At 41.6% G+C, this 12911-nt stretch overlaps 1 protein-coding gene across 1 annotated transcript; it reads right to left on the bottom strand.

Annotated features, from left to right (window-relative positions):
• Nucleotides 1–4357: 4357 nt before the first annotated feature.
• LOC148045140 (amine sulfotransferase-like) lies at nt 4358–12232 on the bottom strand. The gene is made up of 6 exons (XM_087718604.1): nt 12051–12232; nt 11303–11511; nt 8962–9103; nt 7291–7385; nt 6372–6552; nt 4358–4651 (listed from the first exon to the last, which is right to left on the bottom strand). The coding sequence occupies exons 1-6, from the start codon at nt 12190–12192 to the stop codon at nt 4491–4493; spliced, it is 930 nt and encodes a 309-aa protein (XP_087574730.1). The 5' UTR covers nt 12193–12232; the 3' UTR covers nt 4358–4490.
• Nucleotides 12233–12911: the final 679 nt, after the last annotated feature.

Below are 12911 nucleotides of genomic sequence, written 5' to 3'. Positions count from 1 at the left end.
TGGCGCTTGTTCACCCCACCCACCCACCATTTGCTCACCCCGCCCCACCCACCCACTGGCTGCCCAATCAATGCTTGTTTCCCCTTCCCACTCACCCAACTCTCGCCCCACCATCCCAGTCCTATATATGTTGCCTTTGCTTTACCACATGGTCCATCTACGCACATCTCCAGTCGCCTCTGCACTTTGCCCGCTCTCCTCATCTCACCAAATTAAGTAAGCATGTTGTTCTCTCACCCTTCACCTTAGGTCAGGGGCTGGGGCCCCAGGGATGCACCACCCACTTCAGCCAGGTTGTGGTTCCATTCCACAGCTCTGGCCTTGGCCCAGATCCACTGTCTGCTCTCTGCCCCCCTCAGCAGGATGTCTTCCTGTCACCAAAAAGGTCATTCTTACACATTTTTCTGTGACTAAGTTTGTGTATGAATTTATATACAGTCATGTAAACAGGACGTATAACCTGGTTGAATTCCATGGTTTTATATATGAGAACATAGTAAAAATCTGCTCCTTAGCAGTTCTTAAAAATAAGTAAATACAACCTGAGATGAACAATATGACATTACACCATGTCATGATTTATTTTATAAAGAGAAACCAAAATGGAGAAGTTGTATGTAAAACTTAAGATTCAATAGTTTTGGAAGAATTTTCATTCAATTTTGGAAGAATTTGGCCCACTATTTTTACAACATTACTTTACAACATTACATAATTGAAGTTTGTGAGCATTTGTTTATGTACAGTTCACTTGAGGTTCCACCGTATCATTTCAATCAGGTTGAGGTCTGGACTTTGACTGGGCCATTGCAACATTCTTTTCCTTTTCAGCAATTCTGCAGTATTCTTGCTGGTGTGTTTACGGTCATTGTCCTGTTGCATGTCCCAATCTTGGCCAATCTATAGCTGTCAGACCGCTGGCTTCACATGTGACTCTAGAAGACTTTGATGTTTAGCGGAGTTGATGGTCAACTCAGGGACTGCAAGGTGTTTGGCCCCTTGACGAGCCCAAATCATCCCCACTCCACCACCATACTTGATGGTTACTATAAGATATTTGTGCTGATATCCATATTTGTTTTTTGTCAAATGTGGCATTTTGTATTGTAGCCAAACGTCTCCACTTTGGTCTTGTTCGTCCAAAGGACAGTGTTCCAGAGGTCTTGTGATTTGTTCAGCTGCAACTTTGGAAACCAAACAGGTTGGATTATATCCACACCTGAAATTTGTTTGGGTCAACAGGAGAACACCAACATTGGCACAACTAAGAAAAGCTTAGTTGTAGGCTGCTGATGAGGCAAACACAACATCATGGAGAGACAGCAGAAAGAGAGGTTGTTGGGACATATCCATACCACTTTAGAAAGCGCCTTTCAGATGAAGGTGACAGCCCTGGTTTCAGATGAAGCCTGGCACATTCCAAAAACCCCAGAGTATGAATTATTGCTGATCTACCTTTGCAAAGAAAGTCTCCTGTGGTGAAATCTAGAATCTCAGGAGGCAATAACATGTAGTTTGCTCTAGAATCCACCTTCATGTTATCAAATGTCGCTTTATACACCACATCATCCACCTCCTTTTCAGTTAGTTATCTTCCTAGGAAGTTGCATATCGTACATTTCCAAATATTGTTTATCACTATTCTCTGGGTAACAGTGAGTTGAGAGATTTATAAAGAATAACAGAGTTGGAAGGGACCTTGAAGGTTTTCTAGTTCAAACCCTGATGAAGCATGAGATGAGACCTTATACTATTATGAACAAATTTCTTCTTAATAACCTCCAGTGATTATAAATCCACAATTTCTGAAGGCATCCCATTTCTCTACTTATTCTGCCAAGAAATTTCTCATTTCTAGGTTGGATCTGTTTGATAGGTTTCCATTTCACAGATCCGTTTCACAGTTACTTCCAGTTCAGCCAGGCACCACCTATTCTACACATTTTTTCTTGCCTGTGTAAAATTTTACTTTACTCTCAATTCAATTGCTTTTTTGGTGAGAAATCATGTTCTACAGTGGTATTCAGTTTACTACAATGATTTTTGCAAACTGCTCTGTTTATACTGATAAAAAATATTCTTTTTGAACATTAAAGCATACAGTTAATCAAATATTTCCAATCCTACAATTGAAAACATGTTACAAAGGCATTTTCAACGCAGTTAATGGATGTTTTGCCATTCTTTCTCTTCTCCTTTAATTAAATCTTTCTGCTTTATTTATTTTTCCTTGGACCTTATTGCAATATTTCAAAATTCTCACAGATCCTTCACAAAGAACCAGTCCTAATTCAACTGGAATACAAAACAATCTTTCTGGTCTGGAATTCCCTGACTCACACACCCTCAGCTCCTCAACACTTTTCAATGTTTTCAATGTTTTCCTTTCCTTTCTGTTATGTACAGAAATGTGCTTCTCTTTCATTGCTCATTTTCAAATTAACCCTCCCCTGATGCCTACACCTAAATTTCATTCAGGTAAGCCCAAAAAACAACACCTCTTTCCTAAATTGTCAAAATGGAAATTGCTCGAAAGGGAATTACTCAGGATAGCAACTCATAAACATAATTATGAATTATGGGGATTTAACAAATGAATTAAGCAATGAGTTTGAGACCAATAGTGATGTAAGCAAAAATCAGTCTTGTTAGGAAAGGCTGTCTAATAAAAACATATCCAGGTCTTCTGTTATTATAAAATCAACCTGGACAGCAGCAGAACTTCCTCCCCTCCCTCTTTTGGGGGGATTTACAAACAACTTCCAGCCAGGTTCGCCCTGCAGCCTCACCAACCCCTGCCAGCAGTTCTTGCCTGGGCAAGGTTTGGCTTTACCTTCCTCCTATGGCTGGTGTCAGAGGGGAAGGCCAGCCCCTTCAGCTCCAGCAATGCCCTGTGTGCCAAGTCCCAATCCGAGGCTCTCCATAATTAGGATGTTGGCAGTGCTGGGGAGCACAGTCCAGTTGTTTTCATTGGTGAGAGGAGCTGTAGAGCTGGCTGTAGGGAGTTTTAGCGTGCTGCTTTGGAATGCCGGTGGTTGGTGGTGGCGGTGAGGCACGACATAATTCCTGTAGAGTTTTAACACACGGCTTGGGCGTGGTGGGTGTGGTGGTGGTGGTGGGGCATCCACGAAGCCCACTCCAGCCTCAGATCATCTGAAGAAGACCCCTCCCCACTTCCTTCTCCTTGTGAAGCAGTTTGCAAAGTCACCGTTTTGAAAGCCGCTTCTCAAAGAGAAGGAAGCAGGGGGGACTTCTTCGGAGGAGACCAAGCCAGAACAGCGTTGAAGTCTGTTCCAACCTCGGACACACCCAGACCGTACCATTATGGGAGGGTGTCCAGGCTGCTGATGCTTCCGTATGCAAAAGTATGGCTGATTTCCGTTACCTTTCCGCCCGTACCGGTGCATACCGGGAGCAATCCACCATTACAAGTATTTGTAATGTATCATTATACCAAAAAATTACAAAACAAAACTTTAAAAACTTGATTTTCTCTTTAGGAGTTGGGCTAAGATGATATATCAAGCAATATATATTTTCAGGGAAGTGGCAAATACAATAAATAGGTCTAGCTGTTGCTAATAAGTTGATTTTGGATTTGTTGGTGTCATATTTTTTCTTAGTGGTTGCTTGCCTCACCCGCCCGTCTGCTGCTCACTTGCCCCACCCTGCCTGCCTGTTGGCCACTGAATCACTATAGCTTTCCCCTGGCCATATCTGATGGCCTGGCACAAGTGGCACCGATATGCAATGTGTTGCCTGTGACCATCGCCACCATCGCTGCCCTGTTTGCACTGGCCATGTGCCCCATTGCCTGCCAGTGCTGTGCACAGCTGCCCACCGGACCCAGTCAGGGGAATGGCCTGTTATATGTCCCAGCAGCCCTAGAGCATCCCAGTGGAGCTGCTCGGAAGGCAGCCACCAGCTTCTGTCTTTAAGGTACTTTAACACAGGGTAAAGGGGGGACCATAAAGGGACAGGAAGCCACAGGAGCTGCCTTCCAAGTACCTCCACTGCGAAGGGAGGCAGAAAACTTTGGCTTCTCTCTGCCGCACCATGCAACATGACTGCTTTTCTCCTTCTTGGGCTCAGGCACACAGAGCAAACATGAGAAGGAGGCGAGAAGCAGCCAGGTTGAACACTAGAAGACTTGGCCAAACTTTTCAATGGGTTCTGTGAGCGTGGTTTGGGTGGGTGTGGCTTGGTGGAATGGTGTTGCCCCAACTTGCCGTACTCCCACTCAGTCACATGAAGCCCTCCACCAAGCCACAGCCACTGAACCGGTAGAGAAAAAATTGAAACCCAACACTGCTCAGGTAGCTATGAAAATCTAAATCAATGAACAAATGTTGTACAATTTTTTAAAAATAATGCAGAATTTAATGTTACTCTGTCCTATAGTCCCTGCAGAGTTGAGAATTGAAAATTACAATTACATAAAGACCATTCTTGGAAGGTCATCTCTGATTCAAGCTATTTGAAAGTTTATATCACACATTATTTTCATCCACTGAGCTGGAAATAAGCTCTGGATCCTCCTGAATATCCCAGCAGAACTTAAAGGGCAGCTTTTCCATCCTCTCCTTAAAGACATGGTCAAACCTTTCACTCTGGGCAACAGTCATCTGGTTCTTCCAGTCCCCAATAGTGCCTGGGAAACAATGGTTAAAAATATCTTAACAGTTTTTGCATTCATTTTAACTAGAGGCAATTTATGTCATCATGTAACCAAAATGGTCATTATTACACATTTTTCTGTGACTAACTTTGTGTTTGAATGTACATATACAGTTATGTAAACAGTAAGTATACCTTACTTCTGTTCCATGGTTTTATGTATGGGCAGAGTAAAAATCTGCCTTTTAGCAGTTCTTCAAAATAAGGAAATACAACCTCAGAAGAATAACATGACATTACACTATGTCATGATTTATTTTTGAAAAAGGAAACCAAAATGGAGAAGCTGTGTATGTAAAACTTAAGATTCCATAATTTTGGAAGAATTTTGGCCCACTATTCTTTACAACATGGCTTCGGTTAACTGAGGTTTCTGAGCATTTGTTTACTTGTTTCACGAGGTTTCCCTGTAGCATTTCAATCAGGTTGAGGTCTGGACTTTGACTGGGCCATTACACTACCTTATTTTTTTCCTTTTCAGCCATTCCGTGGTATTTTTGCTGGTGCGCTTAGGGTCATTGTCCTGTTGCATGACCCAATGTTGGCCAATCTTTAGCTGTCAGACTGCTGTGACTCTGGAATACTTTGGTATTTAGTGGAGTTGATGGTCAACTCAGTGTCTGCAAGGTATCCAAGCCCTGTGACTACAAATCAAGCCCAAATCATCCCACTCCACCACCATGCTTGATGGTTAGTATAAGATTTTTGTGCTGATATCCATTTTTGGTTTTTGCCAAACGTGGCACTTTGTATTATGGCCAAATATCTCCACTTTGGTCTCATTCGTCCAAAGGACAGTGTTCTAGAGGTCTTGTGATTTGTTCAGCTGTAACTTTGGAAACCAAAGCTGTGCTGCCATGCTGTTTTTAGAGAGAGAGGCCTCTTCATCACTGTAATCATGGAATCAATGGTCTCCTAGTGAGGTTCTAAATTATCTTGAGTTCACCCAGTTGGTTCAATGCTTAAGAGAAATCATTGATGGCTTTTTGATCATTAGATAGGTCCCTGCAGGTTTAGAGGACTCAGTTCTAAGACTGGAAGACAGTGCATTCATATGTCAGAGAGACTATTTTTTCAGGTTGATAATTAGAATATCCTTTCCAGGTTGAAAGGATTAGTCAGTGACATCATTGTTTCCAGGGAGATGCCGCGGGAGAGGTGGTCCTTTCAAGTTCCCAACAAGGTGCTAGAGTGAATGACAGGAGCTCACCCCACCATGCCGCAGCACTCGGATTTCAAACATGGGCTTGCTAACTTTCAACCCAACTTCCTAACCATATGACCCACTACACTCCTGGTGTGGGAGATTACCCAAGGTAGATAGTGAAGAGGTTGTGACTCCACCACAATAGTGTTCAGTATGAGTTAAAACTAGTCCACCCCAAAGAATCATTAGATTGTGCAACCAACAGAATGATCATTGAAATAGGTCGGATTATATCCACACCAGAAAATTGTTTGGGTGAACAGGAGAACATCAACATTGGCACAACTATGAAAAGCTTACGGCTGCCTCAAATGTAGGCTGCTGATTCAGCAAAGACAACATCATGGAGAGACCCCAGAAAGTGAGGCTCTTGGGACATATCCATACCACTTTAGAAAGCACCTTTGAAGTGAAGGTGACAACCCTGGTTTCAGATGAAGCCTGGCACATTCCAAAAGCCCCAGAGTATGAATTATTAGTAATCTACCTTTGCGAAGAAAGTTTCCTTTGCTGAAATCTAGAATCCCAGGAGGCAATAATGTGTAGTTTGCTCTAGAATCCACCTTCATGTTATCAAATGTAGCTTTATACACCACCTCATCCACCTCCTTTTCAGTTAGTTCCCTTCCTAGGAATTTGCATATTTTCAGTACAGAACTTCTCAGATCCTGTAATTTGATAGAGCTTTATATTAGTTCATCTATAACAGTGGTTCCCAAACTTGGCTACTTTAAGACTTGTAGACTTCAACTCCCAGAGTTCTCCAGCCAGAAGAGCTAGCTGAAGTCCACATGTCTTAAAGTTGCCATGTTTGGAAACCACTGATCTATAACAATGGAGAAAAAAATGGATTTTTTTGTTTATATCTTTGGGAAATTCCCAAGATAATTTCTTCGTTATACATAACTTGTATATTAAACTTTAATTATTTTCCTACTGAAAAAATTACCTTGAGATAAAGTAATTTTTAAAATAAAAACTGCACATAGAAGCAGATTAAAAATGCCATTGAGTTGAGTCAATCTCTTCTGAGCCAAATATTATGGAAAATATGATATTTATATTGATATTCATATATATTTACATGTATACTTATAATTATAATGCAATGCAATACAATACAATAGAATACAATATAATAAGCTAAGATTTTTCTGATTGCAGGTAAATTGTACTAATTGGATTTTCCTTATATATTAAGTAAGTCTATCAAAAATTATATCGCCATTATTTTGCTGAACTCGTTTAGCAGTTCTCTAGAAGATCACAGAAATAACCGAGATTGGCTCTGTGTTCACCTCTGCTACTCCCTATTGGAATAGGTTATTTACACATCCCATCATTTCCAAAGCTTTCTGTGCTTAATGATTGTTCATATTGCACTACACAATACAAACACATCTTACCTTTTTCATTTCTTCATAAGACAGGAAGAGAATATTGAAATCACCCTTATGAGCACACCAGCCTTCTACATGGTCTAGCCATGAACTACAAGCCACTGATAGGAGAGAAATGAGTTACATATAAAGATTATTGCTTGAATTTCCCCCACAACTTTATGATCCTTGTGGGTTCTAAAGATCAAAGCATGATAGCTTAAGAAGAGGCTACCCTAATATTTATACAATAATTTACATAGAAATTCAAAACACAAACTGTAAAACACTGATAGTTTCATCTCAGTCAAGCAGTGATCCAGCTGACCATCTGTGTCAGGGATAGTAATAACAGTAGCACTTAGACTTATGTACTGCTTCATAGTGCTTTTACAGTCCTCTATAAGCAGTTCACACAGTCAGCATATTGCCCCCAACAATCTGGGTCCTCATTTAATCCACCTCGGAAGTATGGAAGGCTGAGTCAACCTTAAGCCTGGTGAAATTCAATCTGCCAAACTGCTGGCAGTTGGCAGTCTACAGAAGTAACCTGCAGTACTGCATTGTAACCACTGTGCCACCTCAGCTCTTTCTACATTATTCATGCTTGAGTTTCCTCCATTGTGATCCTGGTGGGCCTAAAAATCAAAGCATGAGAGCACAACTGAAGGGCTTCCCTAACATCACTGAATGTGGAGAGGACAGAGAAAAAATGAGAGTAACTAATGTGATTGTATCCTCCAACTTGTTATGGGGCAAGTTTTGTCAAGATGCTGCAGTATTCTTTTGTTTCTTTCATTTTTCTTATTTGGAACTTGGGGGCAATCTGGTCTAATTTTTTTATACTTCTTCAAATATTCAAAGCACTAACTCTGGTTATCTCTTTTCTATTTCCAACCCTTAAATCGCTTCCCATATGATATCATTTGAGTATTTGGTTCTTTAACTAACATTCATCTTTTAAAAACTTCAAATATTTAAAGAACTAACTCTGGTTATCTCCTATCTCTTACCCTTTAGGGGTCTTACAGAGTGCTCCTAGGGTCTGGGGGGGGAAATTGAACAAAAAATTGCCTGGTTTTTGCTTATTTCTGCCCTCCTCAGCCCCCACAGCACTCTGTATGCCTCCTAAAAGCAATACACGGCCACTTCAGTGAAGGGGGTGGGTTTTCAGGTGGCAAAAAATGCTGTATTCAGTGTATGAAACGCACCCAGATTTCAGCCTCTTTTTTGAGGGAAAAAGGTTTGTCTTATACTCTGAAAAATATGGTAGTTTGGAGAATCAGTAAATTCCACCTCTAACTGGCTCCCCCGCCATCTATTCTCTGCCTCCTGAGTCCCAGCTGATCGAGAGAGAATGGGGATTTTGCCATAACCTTCCCCTGGAGTGGTGTGGGAATGGAGATTTTACTGTATACTTCACCTGCCATACTAACCACGCCATGCCACACCCATCAAGCCAAGTCCACAGAACTGGTAGTTAAAAAGAATTGAATCCCACGACTGCACACTTTCTACTATAAAATATTTGGGTAGAGTTTGGACAAATTAGTGGACGAGTATAGAGAATCATTATTTGTTAGGTAAGGAGAGAGAGTGGATTGTTTGCTCTTGGAAGGAAATGGATTGAAATATATTTATAGTCTTTTATCCAAAACAAAAATGGACAAAACATTATCATGATCAAATTCTTCTTACCTTTGCCAGCCAAAAACTTCTCAAAAAATATATTGAAGTTTTTTGGGGTTTCTATTTGGACTGATACTTTGTGAAAATGGTAGCTAGAAAGGCCAGATTGGTGGCCTTTCAGCTCCAGCGGTCCTTGGAGGAAGCAAACTATCTCGACCCCTTCCAGTCAGGCTTCAGACCCGGTTACAGCACAGAAACCGCTTTGGTCGCATTGACCGATGATCTCTGGAGAGCCAGAGATGGAGGATTTTCCTCCATCCTGGTTCTCCTTGACCTCTCAGCGGCTTTCGATACCATCGACCATGGTATCCTTCTGCGATGACTGCGGGAGGTGGGAGTGGGAGGCACCGTGCTGTGGTGGTTCTCTTCCTACCTCTCGGACAGGTCGCAGTCGGTGTTAGTGGGGGGGCAGAGATCGTCCCCTAGGCCCCTAACATATGGGGTGCCTCAGGGCTCGGTCTTATCCCCCCTACTATTTAACATCTACATGAAACCGCTGGGAGAGATCATCCGCAGGCACGGGATCAGATACCATCAATATGCGGATGATACTCAACTGTATCTGTCCGCCCCGTGCCAACTCAATGAAGCGGCAGACGTGATGAACCGAGGCCTGGAGGCTGTTATGGACTAGATGAGGGTTAACAAGCTTGTGCTCAACCCAGAAAAGACCGAGTGGCTGTTGTGTTTCCCTCCCAAAGATTCCACCAATATTCCATCTCTCAGGCTGGGGGGTCAAATTATATACCCCTCAGAGAGGGGTCGCAACTTGGGAGTCCTCCTGGATCCACAGCTATCGTTTGACCACCACCTGACGGCTGTGGCTAGGGGGGCATTCGCCCAGGTTCGCCTGGTGCGCCAGTTGCGACCCTACCTGAATCGGGAGGCACTCACAACAGTCACTCGGGCCCTTGTGACCTCTAGGCTGGAATACTGCAATGTGCTCTACATGGGGCTACCCTTGAAGAGCATCCGGCGTCTTCAGCTGGTACAGAACGCGGCCGCGCGAGTGATTGTGGGTGCACCGCGGTTCACCCACATAACACCTGTCCTCCGCGAGCTGCGCTGGCTACCTGTCGATTTCCGGATGCGCTTCAAGGTGCTATTAGTCACCCATAAAGCCCTGCATGGTAGTGGATCTGGATACTTGAGAGACCGCCTTCTGCCAATCACCTCCCTGCGACCAATTAGATCACACAGATTAGGCCTCCTCCGTATTCCATCGGCCAGCCAGTGTCGGCTGGCAACTACAAGGAGGAGGGCCTTCTCAGTAGTAGCCCCGACCCTTTGGAACGAACTCCCCGTGGAGATTCGTACCCTCACCACCGTCCAGGCCTTCCGCACAGCCTTGAAGAACTGGCTAGCCCGTCAGGCCTGGGGACAAGGATAGTGCCCCTCCCGAATGATGAATGTATGTTGCTTATTGTTTTTATTATATGTGTGTATGTTACTGTTTGCATTTCCCCCTCCCTGATTTTATGTGAGCCGCCCTGAGTCCCCTCAGGGAAAAGGGCGGCCTACAAATGTCAATAAAATCAAAATCAAAATCAAAACCAAGAAAAAAACAAGAAAAAAAAGACAGATTGACAGCATAGGTCACAGACAGTTCATCAAGTAACTCTCATACATTCATCTAACAGGTTCTGTTCTATCATGGGATCTCAAAGCTCATTAGCAAAACCATGTTTGAGAGCAGCAGACCACCAGGACTGGGGCCAACATTGACTTGGGGGAATGATTTTCCATATGGCAGACAACACAGAAGAAAAGATTTTCCTCATGGATCCTGCCTGACAAATCTCCCGAGCTGATGGGACCCCCACATGTCTTTCCTGTTGGACTTGATGCAATGCATAGCTGCAACTGAGGAGAGGAGATTCTTCAAATAACATGTTCCCATCTGATGAAGGGTTTAAACATCAAAACCAGCACCATGAATTGAAGGTAGAAGCAGTAGAAGCAGACTAGTTAGCAATGCAGTTTGGTATTTGAAGGATAAAAATAGCATCCCTCAACTTGACATCCTCCAGATATGTTAAGATAGCAACTGGACATGCAAGCGTATGATCTACCTGGGTGTGTCACCTTGGGAAAAATAAGTTTATGGGGTTTGATATTCAATTTGATTGTTAGCTGTTTCTGCTGGGCATGACCTTCTAATATTAACATTGTTTTGTTTGTGTCCCCCCCCCTCACACTTCAGAATTTGCTATTCCAACATATCGGAACAATGTAATATTTGTTGTGTACTCTTGCCTATTTGTTAATAAAACATTCAGACACAGAGCTAAACGAAGTGAATGCAGGCAGCTACCCACACTAGCTCACAAGTTAACAAAACATGTCCTACTTTTGCTCTTCTTTTTCGTAATCCTTTGGGTACCAAATAGTAGGGCAGATGGGAACAAATGACACGAGGTGATGGGCGACTAGATAAATCTACATGGAATACATTATACTCCAGACCTGGTGCTCGGTCAAATAATGTTATATTTTCAGTTCCATCTCGTTGACCTTCATAAACAATCAAGCTGACAATATTCTGAGTCCATATTGTGCCTGCAAATAAGGAATAATTAAATTAATTCACCCATCATTTTTTGGAGAAAGTTGAACTTATGCAAAGCCAACCTTCCTATCAGGGAGAAGAACAAATGTTTCAGAGATGCATAAGGACAATCAACTCTACTAAAATTGATAGATGAAGCTGACGGATGGATGGATGAGAAGAGAGTAGCTATTAATTTAAACATTTATTTGTATCCTGCCTTTTTTAGTTTTAGAACTAACTCAAGATGGCAAACATTCCTAGTACTTCTTCCTCCTCCATTTCCCTCACTTCAGCCCTGTGAGGTAGATTGGGCTGAGAGAGAGTGACTAGCCAAGTTTACCAATGTAGCCAATGTGGAGTAAAATATAAAGGATGAAAGTAGGGTTTTAGCAGCTTATTTTCCCTACATTTCCAGCTTCTTATAAAATGTGAAATGTTAAAATCTTTTTTTAGAGCAACAGCGTCACAGCAACCAAAACACTTAGGAACTGAATAACAACATTGGACACAAGTTTAACTCTTTCTTGGAAGACATCTTTGAACTTACCAGATTTAGGATATGTGATTACGAATATATCATCATCTCGGATTTCAAAACTGTCCAGGGAATCTAAAGTTTCAGGTGAGGACGAACCAGTTACAAAATAGAGTCCTTTGTATTTATACAGGAACTCATCCTCTGGCTCCATTTCTTCAACTGTTGATGTAATAATAGAGCAATTATCAATACTTCCTACATTTATGGTCAATATTGTATTAATACAATTCTTTAAAAATCATGAATCCTGCTAACATAAAGGAAAATTATATATGTTTGTGTGTTATTAGATTAGTTTCCTTAATTCATTCATTAGTTCCATGAACTCAATTTTCATTGATAAATGTTTCCATTGCAAAGAGTAAATTTGCTGTTCTTATTGGAATCTAAAAATTCTGTGTAGAAGAGAAAGTTTTAATTACAATGTTAAAAACATACTAATTGCAATTCTTTTCTTACCTTACCTTATCTATATAGACTCTGACAGTCACTCATGTCATGTCCGTAAGCCCGCTTATTTGCAATGATTTGTCAATATTCTTATACTCCAGTAGAGTGTTTAAATATTTAAGAAGGCTGATCTTTAGTCAATCATTGTGTCAGCAGAACTTCTGTATTGCAAAAATGAGCAAGAGAGGACATCGAACACGATTGAATAATAACCTAATTTGGAAATGTAAAATGGGTCAAGGGGAACTTTCTTAGTTGATGTAGACTTGTATCACTCTTGTCTCACTGTATCCATAAATTTATTGAAGTGTTGCTGTAAAAATCAGTATGTTTTAAAAATACAAAAGCACTTCTGATTTACATGCCAGTATTTGTAATGTATCATTGTATGAAAAATTATGGATTTACCAGTAGATGAAG

The sequence above is a fragment of the Thamnophis sirtalis genome, unplaced genomic scaffold, assembly GCF_051295495.1.
Source record: "Thamnophis sirtalis isolate CommonGarterSnake01/CBP01778 unplaced genomic scaffold, rThaSir2_p1.2 scaffold_6, whole genome shotgun sequence".
NCBI classification, from domain to species: domain Eukaryota; kingdom Metazoa; phylum Chordata; class Lepidosauria; order Squamata; family Natricidae; genus Thamnophis; species Thamnophis sirtalis.
This window is presented reverse-complemented; position numbering and strand designations above follow the sequence as displayed.

Excerpts from the sequence above, each read along its gene's own strand:
- LOC148045140 (XM_087718604.1), bottom strand. The coding sequence starts at position 12,192 with ATGGAGCCAGAGGATGAGTTCCTGTATAAATACAAAGGACTCTATTTT. Across the intron at positions 7,386-8,961 it reads GAAGTTTTTGGCTGGCAAAG|TGGCTTGTAGTTCATGGCTA; the intron begins GTAAGAAGAATT and ends CTCTCCTATCAG. Across the intron at positions 4,652-6,371 it reads AGGAAACTTTCTTCGCAAAG|GCACTATTGGGGACTGGAAG; the intron begins GTAGATTACTAA and ends ATTGTTTCCCAG.